This window comes from Protopterus annectens, chromosome 6.part1 (genome assembly GCF_019279795.1).
Source record: "Protopterus annectens isolate FY-2018-M chromosome 6.part1, PAN1.0, whole genome shotgun sequence".
Lineage (NCBI taxonomy): Eukaryota > Metazoa > Chordata > Ceratodontiformes > Protopteridae > Protopterus > Protopterus annectens.
Window position 1 is genome coordinate 398,103,016 of NC_056738.1, and position 27,093 is coordinate 398,130,108.

Sequence of the window (27,093 nt, forward strand, 5' to 3'; positions counted from 1 at the left end):
GTTGTAAAGGCAACATTCTTGTCTCACTTCTACTTGGATCAACATTTTCTTGTGATTCATCTGACTATTATTTAAGTACCATATACATGACTGGAACATGTGAGTCATTCTTCTGAGCAGTTTAATCTCTCAAATCTCTGAGGAAGTTAGTATTTGTTATTAACAAAGCTTAGAACTGTGTCAAAACCCTCCTGTTGACAGACTGCATTCATAATTTCTGATATCAGTGATGGACTGCATAAGAAAAAGCTGTTGAATGCTGATTTTATGTTAGTCAGATGAATCATTGTTGTGGTACTTAACAGATAAAATTTTAAAATTGTTCATATAATTCTTAGCTATTATATAAAGAAAGGTACTTCATATTCAAAAATGAGCACACCAACTGGAAATACCAGACAGGGTGCCCATTATAAATTGAACATTTTCCACTGTAAAAAAATCTGGCTGTAAAAATCACTTTTCACAACTTGGCCATGTGTGTGTGTGTGTGTGTGTGTGTGTGTGTGTGTGTGTGTGTGTGTGTGTGTGTGTGTGTGTGTGTGTGTGTGTGTGAGAGACAGAGAGAGAGAGAGAGACAGTCAGTGAGTGTGAGTGCATGTGCTCTGCAATAGATTGGCATTCTTTCCAGAAGAGATTCAATACATTGTTTCCTTTGTTTGCCGAAATAACCTCCACCATCTCCACAGCCCTATAAAGGATAAATGGGGTTATCAAAAAGTAGATGGTGGGATACATGTAATTTTAAGGGTGATTATTTCATTCTAACATGTAAATATATATGGTCCGTTATCTTTCTGAGGTGTTATACTTAGTAAAAAAAAATAATTTGCTGACTGTGGTAGCTAATACTGTGGGGTTTCAGCACTGTAGCTCTATTCATACAGAATCATAAAAATACATAAAACTGCATTTTGTTTCTAATTCTCTAACAGAATATATATTTTCAACAGGTCGTGCTTTGAGTGGGTTATAATTATATAACTAAACTGTTTAGGGTCATTTTTCAAATGTTGACATTTAGAATAATATATTCCATTTTGTAGCACTAACAGCTCAGATGGCTTAGTGGTAATTTGCTGTTGCTATGGTGGGCAGGGTCCTGGTTTCAAGACTTGCTAGGGCTGGTGGTCTGGGTGGGAGGTTGGTGTAATGATTAAGGTATTTACCTTACAGACACAAGGTGCAGGGTTTGATTATCCCATGTGGTAATTGGCTAGGCTTAAAATGGCCCACAAGGGCAGTTAGTCCAGTACTAAGCTATGAACCTATAACTAATTTAGTTTGCCATCACTGTTCAAGTTCTTGCATTTATTGTGACTTGTCACTGATTCACCACTCATTCTCTGCACTAAAAGTTTCTAAAGGGCTCTAAATAGTGCAGCACCCTGACAACCTATCATAGTGACTGTAACTGTAATTTGACACCTTGCTCCACCTCCCTAAAGCTAGCATGATTACTTGGGTTGTTAATATAGCAGCCCATTCTTGCTTTTCAGGGTCAGTCAAGCAGTATTCTCAGTAAACTGCTTGTAGTACGATTACTATCTATTACAGCAATTAAAGGGAGCATCAGTCAGCTACTGTTGGATATCAGAAGCATAAAAGTGGATGTGTTACCAGATGAGCACTCTGCTGTGTGGAACTGTAGGAACTGATAGTCATTATAGACTGCTAGGTGTTGGTTATACATTAGGCATCACCTAAACTGGCATATCTGGTGAACGAGGTGAAAAGGATTCAGACATAATATTCCTTTAATCTTCTAAACTAACAAAGCCAAAAGAGCCAAGCAGTGATTTTGTGTATAAAATAGCAAATAACAGTTATATTGTTTTTTAGAAAAAATCTAATAAGACCTGATGCGAAAAAACATGAAGATAAAATTATATGTTAGACAGACAAAATGTAAAACAGCAGATGAAGTAAATGTTCTCAGGTATTGTGATAATAATATAGTTCACTGAGTACCTTTTTAGTTTTATGCGCATCTTCTCAAAGTTTTATATGATATTAGTCACGGTTAGTACAAAATATTTTCAGTATCACTCAGTTGTGAATTCTACTTCACTGCTATGAAAAGCAGTTTGAATAATGACCAATAACCAACATGATTTCAATATAATAAATTAATCATTTTGGCCAACTCCATTGATTTTCAGGGAAAAAACACTGGTTATGGCATAGGAGACCCAAGTGGCTGAGGCAAATTCTGGAGTTGTCAGTGGGGAGGACAGGAATGGCAAGTCTTAGCCTTCTTACCTCTGTTCTGGAGGAGGTTTGGAAAGTGCTCTCAAAGCACATACACTGAGGTAGAATCCCCACTGTAGAGTGAGAACTGCATTGAGGTATTTGTCTCAAAGGACAATGCCAGATGAACATATCATAGTTGGAGGCTTGGGTGTACACATCAGGGGCTTATTGCATGTTATCTCACTGGGTGATAATGACTATGCACCGGGGAGCAGACTTAATACATAAAAGCACCCTAGAATGACAAATGACAGTTTCAGTTATTAGTTTACTTGACTGTCACTCATGCAATGAGTAAGCTGTAGGGCTCTTGCTTCAGGAAATAAACAGGTCCATTGGATAACCATGAAGAATAGGCGTGATGGTCTGTGAGGGGGCTGAGTCAAGAAGAGAAGGAGAAAAAAGAGAATAATATAACATAAATCTATATTGTTGCTATACTGTGAATAATATATAATGTCTATACTCTGGCAGTGGCACAGATGTTACCATTATAGTACAGCACTTGGTTCTCTGGCTAAGTAATCAGCTGTTACCTCCTCCGCAGTGTCTGTATGTCCCCTCTTTGGCCACATGGATTTTTGTTAGGTGTTCCAGTCTTCTCCCACATCCTTAAGACATGTTGGGCATGAGTTAGCAATCCTCCAAACTGCCCCTATGTGTATACCTCTTAAAATATCCCCAATGACTTTTATTTTGCTAGATCTGATTTTAACAAATAGTAGATAACATTCCTGTTTGTTCTACGTTCACCTTACCTCTTGAATAGAACTGGCTATAGCAGCTTGAGTGCTGATGTCCAAAGTCTGAATTTGATCAATGAACTCTTCTTTCCTTTCACACTAAAAAAAGAAAGAAATGCAGTTTTCAATGTGTTAAGTTAAAAAACAGCACACAAAACAGCAGTATAGTCTTGGTTAGATATTTAACGAATAACAGTAACTAGTGTTTTTACCTATTAACTAGTTGTTTAATATCAAAAAAGTATATGACAATTTCAATTCATGTGTCACACCTATCTGAGAAAACTAAACATTCTAAAGATAGCTCTTGCTCTGAAATGGGGCAATTCTGAAAGTTTGGGGGTAAAAAAAGAGATTTTGTTACATATAACAGAAAGTCGTTTTAGCAGGCATTATATATACATCTAAGAGGCATCTGATATTATGGATAATATTTCCAGCTTCATTTGCAAAGTCCTCTAAAGCCAGTTATGAAGCTAAACTAGCATTCCTAGCTAAGGATAATCACAACGCATTCTTTAGTTACGTTAGAAATCTAAAATGGAAGCCCAGCTTTGTGCCAAACTAGTATTGGACCGTACCACTTGTACTGACCTTGAGGACATTACCAACCTGCTAGCAGACAGATTTGGTACAAACTTCATCCCCCTGTCTCCACCAGACATACCCCATAGCATACCTTTCACCAGTCCTCTACCTAGTATCTCCAAAGAGCAGGTCATAACTGCACTCTCCATGGCAAAAATACAGCCTTTATGGGACCAAATAACTTCTCAGGCTGCTTACTAAATGGCCTAAAACACGATCTAGTGGAACCACTTGGCACTGTCTTCAACCACAGTCTAAGTACTGGCTTTGTCCCAGCAGAGTGAAAAATAGCAACAGTAATTCCCTTGCACAAAAGGGGTCCATTAACCAACCCTGGGAACGATAGACCCATAAGCCTAACCAACCTTATCTGGAAGGCCATGGAGAGAATCATCATGGACCTTATCAACAAAGACATAGGTGACCTTCAAACTCTTGACCCAACCCAATCTGGCTTCATTAAGGGTAGATCGGTAGATCATGCTTATTAAACCTGATGGACTTCTTCAAGAATGTCACCAAAGCCCTGTATGAAAGCAAAACAGTACATACAGCCTATCTTGACTTAGCCAAAGCTTTTGGCACAATCCCCCACTTAGGCATCATTGAGATACTCACCCAACTGGGAATTAATCTATATGTCACTAGATGGGTAGTCAGCTGGCTCACCGACAAAATGCATACACTCAAAGTTGGGGAGTCCACCTCTACCAGCAGACTAGTTACCAGTGGTGTACCACAAGGATCTGTGCTGGGCCCCCTACTATTTGGAATCTATTTCTCAGAAGTCCAGGCAAAAATAGGTGGCTTGTGGCTTACCAAGTTTGCCGATGACTGCAAACTGGGTGCCATCACTGAGTCCCCCAACAATGTTGACATACTATAAAAAGGGCTTACACAGACAAATGAGTGGTGCCAAAGCCACAGACTTAGACTAAATCCAAAAAAATGCATTATCATCCTTTTCAGCAAAGGGGAAGTCCCTGCAAATTACAATATTAACAGTACTCCCCTTAGTTCAAACCCTATGGTGAGAGATTTGGGAACACAGGTTGATAGCAACCTTAACTTCAATCACTATGTGTCCACAGTGCTAAGGAAGGCCACCTATGTTGCACATTTCACAAGTAAATGCATCATATCCAGAGCTAAGGATGTTATAACTCCCCTGTACTCATCCCTCATCAGACAACTAATAGAAAACAACACCCCCCTCTATACATACCTCACCAGATACCTGCAGTAGTTGGAGAGACCTTAGAGGTTTCTCACCAAGAAAATTCAGGGCCTTCAACACATGACCTACATGGACAGACTGCAGGCCCTGTCACTCTACTCTGTATCTTATAGGCTGCTGAGAGGTGATTTGTGCCTGGCCTATAGAGCAGTCTTGGACCCTGCCCTAATGGAAATGCTGCAGATCTGCAAGTCAAATGGGACACTATTCATTCACTCTAAGGATCTTAACCTAACCTGCAACATTAGCAGGACATGCTGAAGAGACAGATATGTCTCCCAGAGATTGCCACTCTTGTGGAACAAACTCCCAGTTCATATAAAACAGAGCTCCTCAATGACCCTGTTTAAGCATAACCTAGACAACTGGATGGACGACCATAAATTTACTTTGGGGGTATCACCTATGTCCCTATTGGATAAGGGCTGTTGGTGCTGATCATAGACTCACACTGCAAATATAGACCATAGAACTTGGTCAATAAGGGAACAAGGGTATAACTTGGTTAGGCTTATAAAGGCCCTAGAGCCAATAGCCTAGTAACCTCCTGTGAACCTATGACTGTAAGACAACAATAGTGCTTTTGGCATCTAGGTTGGCTCCATCCCTCATGGGTCTGATTCACTTGAATGAGTGTGTGGGCAGGTCTTACCAGATAAACATTTCAAACATTTTGAAAATGCTATTTTTATTACAGGAAACCCAGAGACTAGGTCAGTCAAAGTTAATGGTCAGCATAGGTGCTGACTGAGAAGGCCTTTGATAGAATCACTGAGATTATCTGTTTAGGGTATTGAGATTGGATTTCCCCACATTTATTACCCTTTTGAGTAATATCTATCATGCAGCTTATGCACACCCGAAAGTTAAAGCTGAGTTTTTTCTTTCATCCTGCCTGCTCTGAGATCATCATCAGGAATGTCCACTGTCTCTCCTTCTGTTTGTCTTCTGCTTGGAGCCTTGTGCAGTGATTGTAGACATGCATGTGTTGCATACAGAAGAGTATGAAGTTAGTGGGATAGAAATAAAATTAACATTATAAGCTGATAATTTTTGGTCAGCTTTCATGACCTATAAGCTCATTTGATTTGAACTTTTGACTAAAGTTTGATCAGCTACCAGGTTAAAATACATACATTTATTATCCTTAGTTATGGGAGTACGTGTTTATTAGGCCATGAGTATTTTTCTAACCTCTTTTGTAAAAGTGACAGTTAAGCTACTATATGGAGAATTAAAAAATATCTATGTAAGGAATAGCTAATGGAATGGAAATTGATGGATTTGCATTTAGATAAAAAAGTTCAGTTAGTGCAAACGTCTTACTACTACTGATAATGTATACATTCAGGTAGTTCTCCACAATCCTGGGAATTTTTTTTTCAAAACCTAATTCAGTATCTACATTTGTCTGGGGAAAAGAAAAACATATACTTTCACTGGAGATGTTATTCCACAGGATTATGGGAGATAGGAAAGTGTTTTCTATTTGCCATACAACAAAGGTATGAAAAGTTTGGGCACTTGTTTTATCTGCTCTGCTTGCCATTAGTTTAGTTTTATGATCTAAGAATACAGAAGTTTTACTGAATATTTCCTAATGATTGGGTCATGGGTAAGATGAGCTATGGAGGTCCGTGCTAAATCTTTAAGTCAAGCTGTTATCACATGATAAGTTGAATCATGTTAATATCTGGCTATGTATATATGTTGTATTAGAATACTGGAGTTAACAAAGTGTGTCTTCTGCTTTCTTATTTTCCAATGCTTCAGCAGCATTTTGCCTTAAGTGGTTAGGATTATTTAATTTACAGAGGGCTAAAAGAGGTTTATAATTGCATGGTTTATGAAATGCCAGGTATTCAAGTTATACTACAACAAAGAGCTTGCCGATCCGCTCACCGCAATTAAGCTCTAATAACCACAATTCACGTCCAAATAATAATCCTCACAAGAAACAATGCTGAAGACCAATAAAAAAAGTATAAAATAGTTTATTAAGCCACAACTCGATGCAGCTTTTCGTCGGCGCTCCTGCACCAACTTCTTCAGAAAATTCAAATCACGCGCCACTGTAGTGACGAACTTTAATATGTAAAAATACAAACCATATGATCAACACGCCCTCCTACATCAACTACTAAAAGGCAATTCGCCCTACAGGCGTTAAAAACACATTTAACCTATGTGTATATATATATATATATATATATATATATATATATATATATATATATATATATATATATATAAAAGCAGCAACTTAACTTAATGAAAAAAAAAACACATTATTATGTTAAATAAGCCTGTAATATTCTATCCGACCATCGCGAAATGTAGCGGCTGACATTAAGGAGCCATCAATTTCTTAAAAACTAATTAAATTGTAAACTTAAAACAAAAAATAATATAAGAACAATAATAATAATATAAGAATATAAAAAACAGTCACAACCATATAAACATTTGTTATAATACCAATTTTAACTTGTTGAGTATATACTCCTTAGATCCCATACCAACAAAACATAGCTTGGAAAAGTGGTTAATAAATAACCCCATTGTAATCATCATGGTAAAAATGTGTCTTACCTATAAGATAACCCCATTGTAATCATCATGGTAAAAATGTGTCTTACCTATAAGACACATTTTTACCATGATGATTACAATGGGGTTATTTATTAACCACTTTTCCAAGCTATGTTTTGTTGGTATGGGATCTAAGGAGTATATACTCAACAAGTTAAAATTGGTATTATAACAAATGTTTATATGGTTGTGACTGTTTTTTATATTCTTATATTATTATTGTTCTTATATTATTTTTTGTTTTAAGTTTACAATTTAATTAGTTTTTAAGAAATTTATGGCTCTTTTATGTCAGCCGCTACATTTCGCAATGGTCAGATAGAATATTACAGGCTTATTTAACTTTGCAAATGCCTTCTATGGGCACCTTCAAGAATGCATGGATCATGCAATCCCAAATAAAACCAAGACCCATTCCCCCAAAGGCAGGCGCCCGGTCTGGTGGACCCCAGCCATAAACAAACTTTACAACAGGAGGAGGAAGCTACTACATGACAGAGCAAAATCCCTAAAAGGGAAGGCGTCTCTGATCAGTACTAGCAAAAAACTACGATCACTCATAAAATCATCCAAGGCCAACTTTGAGAGAAAAATCGCAAAAGACACAAAAGACAATCACAAGGCCTTCTTTAGCTATGTTAGAAACCTGGGTGGAAACTCCCAGATATGCTCAGAGTTAGTCCAAAATGACACAAAATACACTGAACCCACTGACATTGCCAACATTCTGGCAGACAGGTTCAGTGCAAATTTCTCTTCCCCCTTCCCCCCAAAAGGAGAAATAACTATCCCAGTAGAGTGTAGCCGCCCTAACATCTCAGATGCCCAGGTGAGAGCCGCCCTCTCTAAAGCTAAAAACACAGCATCAATGGGACCGGATGGTGTCCCGGGCTGTGTGCTACATGAACTCCAAGAGGAACTAAACCCACACATAAGGCTGCTGTTTAATCTTAGCCTTACTACAGGATACATACCCAAAGAGTGGCGACGCAACAGTGGTCCCACTTCACAAAGGCGGTGCTTCTACGGACCCTGGAAATTACCGCCCCATAAGCTTGACGAGCCTGGTCTGCAAAGCTATGGAGAGGATCATTATGGAACTCATAAACAAAGACATTGGGGACCTACAGACATTGGATCCTACTCAATTTGGCTTTGTCAAGGGCAGATCCTGCCTTTTGAACTTGGTCGACTTTTTTGAAACAGTCACTAAGGCCATTGATGAGGGTAAGGCAGTTCACACAGCCTACCTTGACCTTGCAAAAGCCTTTGACACAATACCCCACTCGGGCATCATAGACAAACTCACCAGCTTAAATGTAAACCCATATGTCACAAGATGGGTTGCAAACTGGCTCAAGGACAGAACCCACAGGGTCAGAGTTGCTGGAGCTATGTCAGACTCTAAGCCAGTCACAAGCGGTGTCCCACAGGGCTCAGTCCTGGGACCCCTCTTGTTCGGCATTTATTTTTCTGAAGTACAGGCAAACATAGGAGGATTGTGGCTGACAAAGTTCGCAGATGACTGCAAACTGGGCGCCATAATTGATACTCCAGCGGACACAAACATCCTTCAGAGAGGCCTCATAGAAACGGATAATTGGTGCCAGAGCCATGGCCTTAAGCTGAACGCCAAAAATGTATAGTCATACCCTTTGGGAAAAACAAGGTACCGACAAATTACCACATAGGCGGTAATCCATTAAGTACGGAAGAGGTAATCATGGACCTAGGGACCCAGGTTGACAGTAACCTCTCATTTGACACTCACATTGCCAAAGTGGTTAGGAAGACCTTCTATATTGCCCACCTTATCATGAAGGGTTTCACATCTAGATCAAGAGAGGTCATTGTGCCCCTGTACTCTTCTCTTATCAGGCCAATGATTGAGTACAATGCCCCATTTGGGATGTATCTCACCCGACACCTGCAGCAGTTGGAAAGACCCCAAAAGTTCCTCACCAAGAGGATAAAGGGTCTTAAACATATGTCATATGCTGCCCGACTGAAAAAACTCCAGCTCTATTCAGTCGCATACCGCCTACTCAGAGGTGATCTGTGCCTGACGTACAAGGCCATGTCCAATCCTGAATTAATGGACATGCTCCACCTCAGAAAATCCAAATCCATCAGAGCCACGAGAACAAGTGACTTAAACCTCAACACAGAAATAAATAGGACGTGCTGGAGGGACAGATTCATAACCCAGAGGCTCCCTACACTCTGGAACAGAATCCCAGTCCATGTTAGGCAGAGCCGCTCACTGACTCTATTCAAGAAAAATCTCGACGAGTGGATGGGAGATCATAGGTTTACCCCGGGGGTCATCTCTGTGTCACTACTAGACAGAGGCATAGTAAACTAAACCCTAAAAGGGCGTAGTATTCTCATCCTAAGGAGTGGTGTAAGCCACATACACTCTGGCTAGGCTTATAAATGCCTTAGGGCAGATAGCCTAGTACAAACCTATGAACCTATGTGTTTTTTTTTTTTTTTCATTAAGTTAAGTTGCTGGTTTTATATATATATATATATATATATATATATATATATATATATATATATATACAAATAGGGATATGTTAAATGTGTTTTTAATGCCTGTAGGGTGAATTGCCTTTTAGTAGTTGATGTAGGAGGGCGTGTTGATCATATGGTTTGTATTTTTACATATTAAAGTTTGTCACTACAGTGGTGCGAGATTTGAATTTTCTGAAGAAGTTGGTGCAGGAGCGCCGACAAAAAGCTACATTGAGTTGTGGCTTAATAAATTATTTTATACTTTTTTATCGGTCTTCAGCATTATTTCTTGTGAGGATTATTATTTGGACATGAATTGTGGTTATTAGAGCTTAATTGCGGTGAGCGGATCGGCAAGCTCTTTGTTGTAGTTTGTCTTGTTGTTTTTGGAGTTGCACAAGTTTTCAAGTTATGCCCAGCTGGGTAATATTTATGACTGAAACTTAGACAGAATGAAAACTCAAGAGATAACTTAGTAGGTTGCATTAGTTATTATAATGTTAAGAAAAACAAATCAGGATTAAACTGGTTGAGGACTGGAGCAGAGCAATAGGAAATAGAGTCCAAAACATTGACAGATTGTCTTTTTGACTGTGAAATTTGTTACATGCTGCTGGAAATTCAGAATACTTGCGTGGAGATACCTAAATAAATATTTTATAATTTTATATATTTTATATTATATTTTAAATTTTATAATTTTTTTTTTATTTAAAAAAAATTAAAAAAAAATATTTTATACTCCACTTACACTTCATATACACACACATATACAGAATTGAAGGAGATGGTCAGATAGTTTCCAAGAGACATGGTGGTTTATTTTTCTGTGGGTGTCCTAAGTTACCAGGCTCTCTTTGCTGAGCTCTGGACAGGCAGTTACCCTTTCATTGCTTGTGTTTTTTCTTAGGCATCTATGAGGGTGAATGTTGACAAAACATGAAAAAGCTTTGCTGATCATGTTTTCATATTTTCAATGTTTTTATTTAAGCAAGCTCAAAGCCTTAATGTAGGTCTTCTGTAAACTTGCCTGCTATCAGAACAGTCTCATAAACCCTATTACCAAATCAGCTGTTGAATCCACACACACAAACTGCAAACTGTCCACTTTTCCTATTCTGTAAGGGAGGGCATTCCAAGAAGCGTCATGCTTTGCAATGAAAGGAGCTTCTTTTTATCATTGTAGCATATCTTGTAACAACCGTGAAACATTTTCTATTGTGAGTTTCTACAGCATGATCTTTGGCTTTATTTCCCATATTTGCAGCTAAATAAATATTAAGCATGCTTATAAATGAATATCAAATTTCCTCTTGTCAGCCTATAACTTATAAAGTAAAGAGACAGCTTTTCAAGCCTTCTTTTATAATACATTTCCTTAACAGGAATAATTGACTTAATAAAGTACCTATGAACTATTTCTAGCATTTTAAGCTGATTATAGTTTTCCATGTTAAACTTCATAGCACTGTCATGAACAATACTATAATATGTCCATTTCTAAATTGGTCACTCAGGTCAGAAACAGTCATCAATGTTATTAGCTAAGTAAATGCCATAAACTGGAGAAAAGCTCACCTGAAACTGCTGAGTGATGTAGTTTAATAGATGAGCTTTCCAAGGACAGAAGCAGCACTGAGAGGTGACAGTACACAGTCATTGTTTACCAATAAATGTTTCCTGTGGTTGCAGGGCTCAGATAATTTGGGTTGAATAATTTGGGTAATAATGACTGCTGAATAGCATTACTTAACCATAGATTCTTACCACTCGCCCATCCGGTGACTGTTGGAATTAACATTACTAGTATTTGTTAGATCTGTTTTACTGCTACATTTGAAAAATTAATAACCAGTTTTTTAAATTACTCTTACTTCTGAGGAATTTACGTTGTAGCTATGCATGCCTAATCTTTACTGAGTAATATTTTGAGTTTGTTTTGAAGTACTGCACACCTCCTAAGGTTTGGTGGAGTTAGTTAATAACAGTGTTTGGATTTTTTCAACAGTTACTGTGTTCTTAGTTGCTATATTGGAACTAAAGTGTATATAGTTGACAGTGTTCCTTACAATTTCAGTCTTTTAGTTGCTATGTTGAAAACATGTTTTTTCAGCTATTTTTGTGATTTGTTTAAAAATAAAAAATAAAAATAAAATTATTTTCACCATACTGCTAAATGGTGAAGATTATACGTAAACAAGAATTGATACTATAGTTCATTTTGCAGTGCTGGTACTACATTGACCTTTTGTAGGTATATGGTGTAAAGGCTTTCAAAACTGCATTGTAGACTATCAGTTTCTGAGACGTTATTTTCTTCAATTTCCAAGATGCAGTATCCCAAAAGTTTGCAAAACCTGAAAACGAATATCCATTATTTTGGACAGGGAACTCCAAAAGCAGTCATAAGTTTAGACAGATGAAGGGTGTAGCTCCAGCTGCTAGGGCTAAAGGGTAATTAGAAATAAAGAGGCTGGTAATTTTGAGGACATCCAAAGTGAATAGTCATATTTTAACATAGTACAGCATTATCACAATACATGCAGAGAACAACTAGCTTGGGAAAAATTAGGGAAAAAAACATTATGACATACAGTTAATCTCAAACTGTCCTAAAGAATCTTCTTTTATATATTTTTGATGCTTAACTTGATATACAATATCAGATTATACTTTTTAAAACAGTCACACAGTGGTTAACTTTTAACTGAGTTGAAAAACGTAAGTAAATGCTGAGCTTATCAAACATTACATAACTATTTTCCAAGATACCTGAACAGCACAGCCTAGTAACAGCAGAAGCAGTCTTTTCATCTCTTCAATGCCACGTTCTGAAAAACACAAAAATAGATTTTATTGTACAAAACAAAGTTACCACGGCCATTAAATGCTAGAAAGAATAAACTCTAATTACTTTTTGTTGCCTGGTAAGTATTTGCTACTTTAGCTTTGTTATAAATAAGTCAAACTACGTGGCTTACTATAAGTTAGACAACAAGCATAATGTCAAGAAAAAATATATCCCTGTTTTTCTGATGATGATGATATCCCCATCTAATATTACTCTAAACCATAAAGATCATTGTGTTTAATTTTATTTTTTAAGTTAGTGGTGTAATGTAATAAATGCAGTAAATATGCAGAGTGAAAGCAGCATATAAAATCTTACTTAATGCCAAAGTACAGGCAGCTAGTGTGAAAGAATGTGATCCAGCCAGCAATAGACTAAACTACTGTAATCAGACACATACAGGTTCAACTCTATACTTGGTTTACCTTCATGTGTGCGTATTGCACATGGGTGAACAGCAATTGTCCGTAAGGCCATTTGCAAAGTTTGCATATGCCGTACGGAAAAAGCTTTGAATGTGCAATGAGCGAATGCACAGTGACATTTGCTCATTGCACATTCGACATTGTGGGGTGGATTGCACTATAGTGGGGATTGGAAAATGGTCCCTTTCCCCACTATAGTGCGATCTCGGAGTTAGAATATTAAGGTGGGGGGGGTGCAGCCCCCCTCATGGGTGCAGGGGGGCTTGCCCCCTTGTTTTACACTTCATTTTTTTTCTTTCGATATTTATGTTCGAAACTCAGCAAATCTGCTTTTCTATTTGCTGATTTTTGAACATATGGGATCATCGCTGTTCTGACTTTCATGGTTACGATTCACTCATATGAGCAATCGCACCACTGTGATTCGGTTTTGTAAAGGTAAACCCTGTTCTTCTCTCATTCGTGTCAGTACCTCAAAAGTCTGTAGAAAACAATATTAGAATGCACACCTGACTGCATTCAACATGCACCACTCTTGGCATATGTTCCAGCCAGTATTAACTACCTTTGACAGTAATGACAGGCCCATAGGGGTATGTTATTACAAGTCACTATGTCCAGTAGACCATTATGAAACTAGCCAATGAAAATGCCACAATTTGTATCTTGAATTATAAAGAACTGAATACACAGGCTACAAGTGAATTTACAGATCACTATCAAGTCATTAATGTTTGTTTTAATGAGACTTAGGAAGCTACTTCTTTCATGTGGAGAGGAAGCTTGTTCTATAGGTAGATCGTTTGGAAGCAGTATCTATTCCACCAACAGGTTGTGTTTATATTGTAGTATTGGTTTAGGCCTTTGGGATTGGTATTGTTGGCATATCCAAATTTTCAGATTTGTAAGAGGATAAGGAAGAGTGGGCCTTTCACAACTTTATAGGCCAAAGAGTGGTCACTACGCAACATCTTATAGGAGACAAGGTAAAGTGACAGAGCTCTTAACTGATCTGCGTAGTCTACAAAGCTCATATACACAATTTTTAAGGAAGTATTGTGTTTTCCACAGTTGGGCTATGTGTTTGAAGAGGTACATGAGTTCATAGGTCCTTACTAAGCTCATAGCCAAGGAGACCTTCAAGAAACAGAGCTACATCATCCAGTATTGGTGCGGGGCTAACGATGGCCTCCATTAAGTAGAGTTTCTCCATGTATCCCTAGTGAAAATTTGTGAACACCCATCCAGTTATCTATATGGGTTTTAAAGGTTGCTAGGGGAATTGATCTGCTTGGTAGGAAAGAACAGCCTATTTCAGAAATTGAGGATACACTGGGTTAGGTAACTGTCATATCATCTAGTGTTGATGTGGCACTATTGTTTTAGGTATCTACAATGACTATTTGTTTTACCACTGGTTCTCTTTAGGGAAAGGAGTGCATATAATGCTGGGTCACTCATAACACAGATGGCTAAGAAGAGCTCATCCATCAGGACTCTGTATAACACTGGACAGAGGGACAAGGTTTTAAGTATATCAGACTAGGTCAAAGTACTGAGATATGAAACCTTTTTGGTGAGGTAATGTTGAAGTCAATTAAACTCTTTGAGGTGCTGAGCAAGGTATATGTAGAATGGTGTATTATATTCAATGTTGCTCCTAAAAAGGGATGAATAAAGTGGGACTGTAACTTCTTTGGACTTTGAATTAATACCACAAAGGATAATTTGTGCAAGGCAGAATGATTTTCTAACCACTACAGAGACATGATGAATGTCTGTTATCAAAAAAAAAAAAAAAAAAAAAAAATATATATATATATATATATATATATATATATATATATATATATATAAATATATCTAGGACTGTTGAATGAAACTTCAACAGTCCGAATCCAACTTCACCGAACACACTTTAAAGAATGTGCTTTTATCGAAACAGCACTTAGGCTAAAGTGCGTTTAAAAAAAAAAAAAAAAACAATGAAAAAGCATTTATGCAGGGGGGCAAGCTCCTCTGCACCCCCCATGTGGGGGGCTGTGCCCCCACCCCCCCACTTTAATATTCTCACTCTGAGATTGCACTTGTGTCTTTTGGCTTTTACCAGTTAGGGGTTGCCACAGCGGAAATCCGGTCTGCTAATGATTGGCAGTAAATTTTTATGTGCAGAGTTGCCGGCCCTGATGCACAGCCTTCAACAATGGTACGCCCATTCACGCATGTCTCCACACAGAAGACGCTCTAGCTGAGACTCGAACAGGACAACGACTTACTGTGAGGCAACAATGCTACCACAGCAACACCATCACTCTGAGATTGCACTACAGTGGGGAAAAGGAAAAAAATTCCCTTATCCGCACCATAGTATGATCTCCGCAACAGTCACTCTCCCACAACTCCCTCTACCTGCAGGCATACTTCCGCAAAAGTGCTTCCTCTGTGAAAATCACTTTCGCAGACGTATGCCCGGCCATTTAGGATTCGGTAAAAAGGCCATTAGCCCATTAGTCCTAGACCTACATATATATATATATATATATATATATATATATATATATATCTACTTTCATTAGATGAAGGTACGCTCCACCGAATTCAACTTATCTGAGCTGTCTTCAACGAAGGTCCACTTCAATAAAGGAATGAACTGCCCAATTCCTTTCACAGGGAAAGGAACCACTTGACCACCATAGTGAACTCTGCCCTCTCTTCCTTGTAGTGTGATCTCAGAGATGGCATAGTTAAGTAGGGGGGGTGAGTTTAGTTGTTGTTTGTTTCGTTTGGTTTCCATGGTGGTCAAGTGGTAATGAAAGTAGATCTAGATACTAGCTGGCACAGTGGTGCTGCGGTTAGCATTGTCAGCTCACAGCAAGAAGTTCTCTGGTTTGATTCTAGGCTGGAGTGGAGTCTGTGTATCCTTCCTGCATTTGTGTGGGTTTTCTCCAGGTGTTCTGGTTTTCTCCCACATTCCAAAGACATGTGTCTGGAGCATTTCTCCCTGGGCTTCTGCTGAAAATGGGCTTTGTCCCAGTCAGACTTCCTTGGTAAACAAATGTTAAATAAAATTTAAAAAATATATACACACACACAATCCCTGATGACTGCTTCAAATTTAAGTGGAATGTTAACTATATGATAAGCAGTAGTGATGCTAGTTTTTTTATGCTGAGAATAAACTCATGATTAATGCACGAATCATTTATTTGATTCAACTCTTGGTAGAGAATTTGTGTAGCAGAATTGGATTCGATAACTGCCCCTGGTATGCAATCATAAGAAAACTTGGTTAGCTATAGTTACTTGATATCAGCTTTTATGTAACAAAGTACATGCCAAAGAGGAAGGGACCCAGGAAAGAGCGATGTAGGTTATCAGGTAACCTTAATGGCATGGGTTCTATCAGACAGGCAAGTACTGAACTATGTATTGATTAAAATTGAATTGGGAGAGTCTGTCTGGCATGGGACATAGTGCTAAAGGCCTTAGCAAGGTACAGATAAGCAGGTTGTACTTGCAAGCCCCATATCCATTGCCTGAATAAGCCCTTTAAAAAGCTCAACCTGATTGAGCAGGTATAACCTGCCTTTTACAAGGCCAGACTGGTGTGTACCCAGGGAGACATAGACATTTGTACAGTCACAGAGACCTGGTTCAAGGCTGTGGACAGCAATCCAGGCATATCGGGCTACACCTCCTTCCACATGTTCAGACCACAAACTGAAGGCATGAAAACTAAAGGAGGCCATGTATCAGTATTCATTAAAGATAAATACACCTCCAGATTGGTTAGACAGAATGAATCCCTGGAGATACTTCAGGTGCACTTAACTGTTGGTAGGACACCTATTCAAGTCATTGCCAGCTACAGAACCCCCTCCTTAAATCAGAATTCCCACTCTGCCATTTGGATCTACTTGAGTCTGTCAAGATACATCCAAATGCCATGGTTTTGGGAGACATTTAACTACCCATCCACTGACTGGGGAAATTACTTATGTGCAAACTCACTTGACCAAAGGTTCCTCAACTTCATTAACTTCAATGCCCTGGACCAGCTAGTTGACTCCCCCAAAAGGCATCCTAACATTCTAGATTTGGTGCTCACCAATATGGGGGACCACTGTAGTACCCTCATTGTGAGGTCTTCCCTGGTGAAATCTGACCATAAATCAGTCTCATTCAAAGTTTCAATCACACTTGACCCCTCAGCACCAACTAAACTAAAAACACTTCTCCAAAGCAGATTATAACCTCTTATGGGATGATATAAATTGCTTCACTGCACCTCCCCCTTCAGATGGAACTGGCAACTATGCCAAGTTCTACAGAAATGCTTTATACAAACACCTGAACAACTGCATTGACTTAGCATACCTGATAGAACCAAAGCAAGCTCCTCAATGAAGAGCAAACCTATCTGGTGGACAACTGCCATTAACAGGCTTTACAATAATAGGAAGAAATTGCTGTCTAAGAGTAAGAGGGAGCCTAAACTGGAAACAATTCCTCCTCAGCTTAAACAAGCAAATAGGACTTCTTGTGAAGTCCTCCAAAGCTAACTATGAATCCAAATTAGCTTCTGCAACTGAAGACAACCATAAGACGTTCTTTAGTTACATCTGTAACCTAAAAGAAAAGGCCCAGATTTATGCCAAACTGGTAGTTAATGATACCACATATACTGAGCCTGTGGACATTGCTAACTGGTTAGCCGGCAGGTTCTGGGAAAACTTCACTCGTCTGCCCCACCCCACTTACCCCAAGACATCCCTTCCACCTGTCCTCTACTATGTATCTTTAAAGAGCAGGTCATTAATGCCCTCTCTAAGGTCAAAAATCCACATATATGGGACCTGATAACATCCTAGGCTGCTCCTACATGGGATCAAGCCAGAATTAGCAATGCCATCGGGTACTCTTTTCAATCATAGTCTAAGCACTGGCTTCGTCCCAGCTGAATGGAAAAAGGCCACCATTAACCTCTTGCATAAAGGTGGTGCTCCACTGACCCCAGGAACTATAGACCTATTAGCCTGACTAGCCTTATCTGCAAGGCCATGGAGAGAATCATCATGCACCTTATCAACAAAGATAGTGGTAACCTCCAAACACCTGACCCTACTCAATTTGGGTTTGTCAAATGGAGATCATGCCTGTTAAACCTGGTGAACCTCTTTGAGGCAGTCACCTAGTGAACCTCTTTGAGACAGTCACCAAGGTCCTTGGTGAGGGGAAATCGGTGCATACCGCCTACCTAGACTTTGCCAAGGCTTTTGACACTATCCCCCACTCAGGCATAATTGACAAACTCACCCAGCTAGGTATCAACCCATATATCATTAGATGGATTGGTAACTGTTTCACTGATAGAACCTACACAGTCAAAATAGGAGAATCCACCTCCAGCAGCAGACCTGTAACTGGTGGTGTTCCACAAGGATCAGTCCTGGGACCTCTACTATTTGGAATCTATTTTTCTGAAGTGCAAGCTAAAACTAAAGATTTTCTGGCTGACGAAGTTTGCTGATGATTACAAACTGGGAGCAGTCATAGAATCCTCAAATGATGTTGACATTCTACAAGAGGGTCTTACACAAACAAATGACTGGTCTCAAAGTCATAGCCTTAAACTCAATGCAAAAAAAATGTATTATCATCCCTTTTGGCAAGACCGATGCTCCTGCTAACTACCACATCAATAACAACACCCTAAGTACGCACTCAGTGGTGAGTTACTTGGGCACACAGGTTGACAGCAACCTTACTTTTGATCACCATGTCTCCACAGTGGTAAGAAGGGCATTCTATATTGCTCATCTCATTATTAAGTGCATTGCCTCCAGAAAAAAAGAAGTTATAATCTCCCTGTACTCTTCTCTCATCAGGCTAATAACTGAGTTTTGGTAAAAAGCAATAATTGCCAGGTTTTTGTATGTACCTTTCTGAGCACCTGCAGCAATTGGATTGACCACAAAGCTTATTCACAAGGAGAATTCAAGGTCTTCAGCATCTGTCCTATGAGGATTATCTGAAATCACTGTCACTTTATTCTGTTTCATACAGACTACTCAGAGGCGATCTCTGCCTTGCATATAAGGCAGTCATTGACCCTTCTTTACTGGAAATGCTGCAGATCCGTAAGTCAAATGGTACATGGGTTACTCTCTCTAATGGCCTTAACCTGGTAAGTGACATTAATAGAACCTGCTGGAGGGACAGATTTGTCTCCCAGAGATTACCACATATTTGGAACAGACTCCTGCTTCAAGTCAAGCAGAGCACCTCATTGGCCCTCTTTAAATGCAATCTGGACGACTGGATGGGTAACTGTAAATTCACCCCAGGGATTCAACCTATGTCCCTCTTGGACAGGATTGATAGGTGCTGGTCGTGGAAATCAGGGTAAAACTTGACTAGGCTTTTAAGGCCCTAGGGTCATTAGCCTAGTAACCTCCTATGATCCTATAATCCTATGATATAAGGTCATGTACATCAATGTTTATTAGTTCAGCTATAATATATTCCACAGTCTTGCAAATAATACAACTAAGAATAATAGGCCTGTTATTCTCAGGATCAGTAAAGGGATCACCTTTATGCAAGTGTACCACAACTGTCATTCTATACATCTCAGGGAAATAAACCTATGAAGAGTCACAGATTAAAGAGATGGTGGAGGGATTTCTTAGGTGGGACTTTATACATCTCAGCATGTATCTGAGGATATTGTCAGGGCCCATGGAGAGAGGTTGTGAGAAGAAATGGAGGGGCCAGATGGAAGAGTGAAGTGAAGTTGGAAGAGAATTTGTCTCAAGAATATTAATATTGTCCTTGGGGTCAGAGTAGGAGGTACCACTGAAGATACATTTTGTACAGAATTGTTGGTTACTTCTAAGCTTGCTAATTTTGTTGAAAAAGTCCTCATGCTTGTTTTTTTAATTATTTCAACCCTAAGTTTGTAGCTGTCCTCAAATTATTTCCTTATGATAATTCTTAAAGACTAATTTGCTAGTTTTAAATTTCTTTCATAATAATGAAGTGGACATCTTTTAGTAAAGGCCATGAGCTTTTTCTTGCAATTATATAGTTTGTTGATGTGATAGGTCCACCATATAGGTTTAAACTTGCCAGTATCCTTATGCAGAGTCAGTACACATGCCTCAATCCATTAATCCAAGAGGAAGTAAAATTCAGAGGAACAGGCAGCAGCGTCAGTTGCAAGGTTTGCTGGGGAGCTATACTATTTGTGGTTATTAGTATAGTAGTAACTCATAAATTATTGTTTTTGGAATAATCCCTGAATGTAGATGAGTCACTATGGGATACAAAGCAGGTTTTACAAGAGAAGATCACAGCAAGATGGCCAGCTTTGACTGTGGGGATATCAAGTTAGCCATTTTGTTGGGGAAAAATTTTTGTGAAGCAAAGTCAAAAAGAGTAGCACCTCTTCTGGGTAGCTGGAGTAATTTGGTCAAGCGTATTGGCATTTAGAAATCCAAAAATCTCTGTGCATATTTGTTGTTGATAGTAAATATTTGACATTTTATGAGCAGAAAGCTGAAGACAACCATAAGAAAGGTATTTGGTTCAATTGTTAACATATAAGTGGTTAAGGTATTCTGCATGCTCTAAAGGGGTAACAGATGGGAACAATTCATTGGATTCTATCATGGGTCTGATTAGGAATGTGTAAAGGGAGACAATACATTTTTGGATCTGTAAGGTATACCTTTGGTAATTAGTTAGTCGGTCTCAGAATAACAGTCTTATAGTACTAGAGATCACTGTTGTGGTACTGTTCTCATGTTTGGATATAACTGATTAAATAATAATCTATTAAATACCTAAGTTGGAGTCTCCTAATATTTAAACTAAAAATGACATTGGACCAATGCATGAAGCAAAGAATCAAGAAATGCTTATAGATTTGTTCACTACTGCAAAAAGCATATTTCCCTCAGCTCAAGAAAACTTGATTGGGAAAAGATAATTAGTTATAGGGCTATTTGATATAGAATTTAGACACCACTGAGGCTAGCAACTGTTTATTATAAAGATCACATTGTTCCTATGGTAAAAAGGGGGGTGAATGCACAGAACCTATAGCATCCCCACGCTTCTCATGGAAGTACTGACTGCTAGTAAGAGTTTTATCTAACAAATTGAAAAAGAAACTAGTTTTGATTAGTTTAAAAATTAAAAAAAAACATTTGATTCAGCTGATTGGAAATATTTATTTAGAACATTAATAGACTATAGATTTCCAGAAAACTGTGTAGATGTAATTAAAAATCTTTATGTAGGCTCTACAGCATTTGTAAAAATATGTTAATTTGTTTCACCAGAAATTAAACTTATTAAAGGTGCAAGTTAAGGATGTCCATTATTCCCACTACTATTTGCCTTAATAATAAAACCATTTGCTAATCTTATTAACTATAACAAATATATAGTTGATTTTGAACTTAACAAAGATTTTCAATCTAAAAACTAATTATTTGCTGATGACATCTTATTATCAGTAGATGATATCAACAAGTCAATCCCTAATTTATAAGAAATTAAATTGGTTTAAATTCATTTATTCAATGCATATTAACCATAATAAATCTGAAGTTATTTTAATTAATCAAACTGTAGGTGCAAATATTAAAAATAAATATAAATTTGAATTTATTATTTCATGATTTTCTTATATATATATTATAGATATTATATATATATATATATATATATATATATATATATATATATATATATATATATATATATATTTATACATTAACATATGTATAAATTTTTTTTATATATTTCTACATCTCTATATTTTTACATATGTATTTATATATGCTTATATATTTTGTTGCATATTGTATAGAAACATATATATTTTTAATTCTACATGGCTTTAGGTCTTTCTTGATATAAGTGGTTATTATGAATGACTTGAACTAACAGCATTGTAACAGTCACTATGACTACTTGCCTGATTTAAATGAATTACTTGATTGAATTTAATTAAGTGTAATTGGTTAGTATATTTAAAGACTGTACTATGATTAGTACATGAAATCTGATGAAGCGTGCAGCTTTTCGCATGTGAAAGCGCTCATTCTTGTCTACAATTAAATTTTGGAATTTTATGTGCATCGTAGTGGTGGTCTTGTCCTGTATTTTCGTTACATAAATTTGATTGGGATAAAAAATATTAAATACTTAGGAATAAATATTTACTCACAAGCTAATCTAATAATTCTATCTTTATCAGTATTTTTAATTAAATAAAATCTTTAATTCAACAATAAAATACATATTTCTGGACAGATTGATGCTGATACAAATGGTTGTTTTATTTAAAATATTGTATAGTTTACAATCAACTGCCAAAATCATTTAAGGATATGGGAACATGGAGGGTTAAGTTTTCCAGCTTTAGAATCCTACTCCTTGCAATTCTAAATATGATTACACTTTAGTTAAATCCACATTATATGAGTAGATGAAAGAGTTTGCACAAACAAATAATAAAAACTCATATATAATTATTAATATTTAGATTTATGTAAAGATGAAATGATAAATAAAATTTTTATAGTTTTTAAAAATTATATAAATGGGAACATAAAAGTAAAACTGTAGTCAAATTATATGATAAATATATTGAACTGTTTTAAGAATCTATTTAAGTTTATATTATTTCCAATTGCACGTACACCAGGATTCATAGAAAGTCAAAACCTTAATAACATATTACTTCTTAAAAATAAAACTATAACACATTGGTGTGATTGTTTAGATAAGGTTCATTATTAACATTAAAGCATATGATAATAAAATATACTATGGATTATCCATATAGATTAACATTACATAGTATACTTGAAAAATGAAAAGGTCAGTTGTGTTATATGAATGATAAAAAATATACATTTCCTAAAATATCTATTATTGAAGGGAATATTACATTTAAAGGAGTCTCTCTATATCTGATGAAATTATAATTAACAATAAAAATAACATTGACAATAGATTTTGGAATTTTATTGAAACAATAGAGGCAAAAATCTATCTGATGAAAAAAAAACTGAATTTTGATATCACAAAATATAGGTTTATCATCCTCAAGTTTATATTGGAAATTTTTTCACATGAAAATATATTCATAGAAGTTTTATTACACTATTCCAAATATTAAAGTTCAATAAGACAGAAAGTGCTAGATGCTGGAGATGTGGTAAAATAACTGAAGCAGATTAGATGCATATATTTGTGAATTATGGAACAGTTAAGTATTGGAAAGATGTAAATAATTTCTTTAAGGCAATACAGACAGAGAAATGTGACCTTACAAGATCAACAGTTTTGGTAAATGCTCAAATATCTTTATTTATAAATAATAATCAAGATTGTATGTTCTGGGGTCTCCTTGCAGTTCTTAGAAAAGTAATTACTAGAAAATGGAAATCTGATTCAGTTCCATTATTCAATAATTTCATAGAATTAGTCACTATCTTATATAATAATGAAAAAGAAGTAAAGGTTATTAAACTGTCTTGGTGGGACAGATTGGAGATATTAGTAGTTAAATATAATGAAAACCAGTTTTGATGTTTGGTTTTTGATGATTTGAAAAATGTCTAATTTTATGTAAAAAATGTTGAATCGTACTTCCTCCTTTATATGTATATATTGTAAATATGTTAAAATTAATATCATTTGAAAAAAAGAGTTTTGTTGTAAAATATCTCATACAGCCCAAAAACAGGAAATTGAAACAGTGTTGACACAATAACAGAGTGAATGTTCATCCCACGAGAGGAGCCCACTCCTTGCTGGCCTCAGTTGCATTGAGCCTTTTCTTTTCGCACTTATAAACGTTTGAAAAAGGTAAGTAATATTGAAGTTACAAGACTGACAGCTCTCTAAAATGCAAGTTCTTCAAGTGGTTTAGCAAGTAAAGCATAGAGCTGAGTTCAGTCTGCATTCAATCATAAAGAGGGCATTTATTTAGCTGCAGATATTTTACAATAGAAGACTTTCTGGTTCCACAGATTGTCAAAAGTATACTGCACAGAAATCCAAGTTAGTTCAGTAGGTGTACTAAGCTATAATACTTCTCATGGCTGGAACACTCCTTTTACATTATAAATTAATAGATATCTGTGAGATAAGGCTATCCTGTATGTTTGTTATCGATCAGTGTGGGAAACTGTGGAGGGCCATAACTACCTTGGCCAGTCTAAGGCAGTAAATATCACAGATGGGCTATGCTCCTAGTGCTATTTTGCAATAGAAAAAATGGATAAAAGTACACGCATAAATTAGCAGGATATCTTTACTTTTCTCTCCTACCATTGTGGCTAACGACAGTATGTGGCAAATGGAAGTTTTCCCATGAGGCAAAATAACCTGTGACAGGTAATTCAAACACTTTGATATCATGTTCCTGTACTATAGAATTTAGTCTGTGCTTCTCTGTGATTCTGATGAAGGTAGTTTCTCCTTGGTGCTGTCCTCCACAAGAAAATGTAGATGCCAAAGACTTATAATTGTTAGCATACTGTAGTGATGATACTGCCTCCTTATCAGCTTACTGTAGTGATGATACTGCCTCCTATCAGCATACTGTAGTGATGACACTGCCTCCTATCAGCATACTGTAGTGATGATACTGCCTCCTTTCAACATTACTGTAGTGATGATACTGCCTCCTACCAAGTGGTAGCTGACATCTGTTGTGTCTCTCCCTACCTGTGCCTCCAAGTGATGGAGAAATGGTTATGGAACAAACAATACTGCTCTGACTCCTCAAAAGGTTGCTTTGAAGAAAAAACATCTTGTACTGACAAACAAATGAATATATCAGTCTTGCTTCTCATTTGCAAAGTTAACTTTGATTTGAAGCAGGGAATCAAATCCTATTTTTCACTTATGTTTTTGAAGTTAATATATAAGTACACCTTAATTTTTTTGAGGGATTTGGGTGTAAACTGCCTGCTGCTTGATTATTTACAGATATAAGGAGGAAAGCATTGAGTAAGGGTGCTTGTTTGAATAGTTTTACTGACCTAGAGGCTTACATTTTAATATGAGGTAAACTGTGCTGTGCACCAGCCCTTCTTCCTTCTTTTCATTTTATTTGGAGACTCAATGACTCCTGATTTGTCTACTCACTGTGATAAATAAATCTAAGTGATCCTATCCTTTCTGCCTTTTTCATTCCTACCAGCTGTCTTGGTCATGACATTACACTGTTTTTGTCCACTACTATCTGTTATTCTGTAGTAGATCTTACTGTTACAGAAGCATTACAGGATTCTGTCAGGTAAAAAGCATCATATTAGATCAACAAGGTACAGGCTGGAGTGTTGACTTTATCCAAAACATCTAGCAGAGAGAATGTTGAAAGGAAATGCACATGTACATTATATAAATGTAAGTAAAAAGCACATTAGATAGAGCCATGGGGGTAGTTTGGAGGATGAAGGAGGGTGAGCCCACTGCACTATGTGTGGGCAAGTAGTATGGTTGAGGAAACTGGGGGGACCAGAACATGAGGAATGTAGAAAAACAGAAGAACAGCACGGGAGCTGAGAGAGCTTAGAAGGATTATATTGGAATTGGTTTATGTAGGAAGTGGGAAGAAGTGATAAAGAGTAGAAAGAAGGAGAAGTTTAGGCCAAAGCAATTATAGAGGGACAGTAAGGAATAGGTACAGAGAATACAGGAAGAGTCAGAAAATGAAAGGTTAGAGTAGGACAGGGGGAAACTGGAAAAGGGGAGTATAGAGGGGAACGGGCAGGAAAATAATATTCAGAATGAGGACAGACCAGGAGGGGATCTACATGAGGAGGTAGAGATGGACAAAAGGGGGAAGAAGGGCAGCATGGAAAGAGGGCTAAGGAGAACAAGAGGAATCCATGACTGGACACATGGAGGAATGCTGGTAAGAAAAAATAACAGGTAGGATGGGGAAAGATTGCAAGCACCCCAAAAGAATGTAGGCAAACAACAGAGGCAAAGCTGGAGGTAGTATAATGATATGGAGAAGATTATGATTATGATAGGTAGTGAAATGGACAGGAAGTGATACAGGAGAGGACAGCCAGTGATAGACAGAGAAAAGGCTTTTGGTGAGTAACAACTCAGTCAACATGGGAATAAATATACTTGACAAAGGAGAGGGCAAAGCCAAAATTATAGTAAAACTGGTCATGAATATGTAGTGATGGAGACACCATTTGAGTTCAGAAATTAAAACAATATTAGGCTTTTATTTTAGAATGGGGAAGGACTAAGATTAATTGGAAGATAAACTAAATACAGTGGTACAATATCTGTTTGCCAACACACCTGTATTGCCTTCTCTTCTTACACTTACGATCTGCAATGAAGCCCTCAGATTGTATTTAAAATACAACATTCATTTGTATTTGCTATAGTACCTTTCCTAGCTAGATATTCCTTCATTAATAAAGTGCAAAATATAGTTTCCAGTGGAAATGTCTTGAAAAGCTACAATTTAAGTTTCCATATCTTCATTCCTGCTGCCATGAAATACTAAATTTCCATATTTTATACCGTAGGTTCATAGATTAGTACTAGGCTAACTGCCCTTGGGGAACATGTGACAATCCCTACTCTGGGCCAGTAATCAAGGAGCCTCAATCCTCACCACTAACACCAGTAAGGGATGGCTACTAGAAACAAAAATGGATACACACAGCATTTTCAAAGGCAGCTCTCAACACCAAGCACAACTTCCCTTAAGAGCACATAGGGAGCACAAAGGGAGCACACTCCAGACCTGAGTAAAGTTAATACTGATACAAATGGTAGAGTTTGACCAATGCAGCAAGGCTTTCAGGAGTGGCCAGAGTG

At 37.3% G+C, this 27,093-nt stretch overlaps 1 protein-coding gene across 1 annotated transcript in view; it reads right to left on the bottom strand.

Annotated features, from left to right (window-relative positions):
• LOC122805298 (girdin-like) overlaps positions 1–27,093 on the bottom strand; it is a 1,431,879-nt gene that overhangs the window by 734,220 nt on the left and 670,566 nt on the right. The window contains exons 5-6 of the mRNA XM_044075386.1: positions 12,706–12,764; positions 3,012–3,095 (exon numbers count right to left, since the gene is read on the bottom strand). Coding sequence (XP_043931321.1) covers positions 3,012–3,095; positions 12,706–12,764 — 143 coding nt within the window. The remainder of the gene's footprint in view (positions 1–3,011; positions 3,096–12,705; positions 12,765–27,093) is intronic.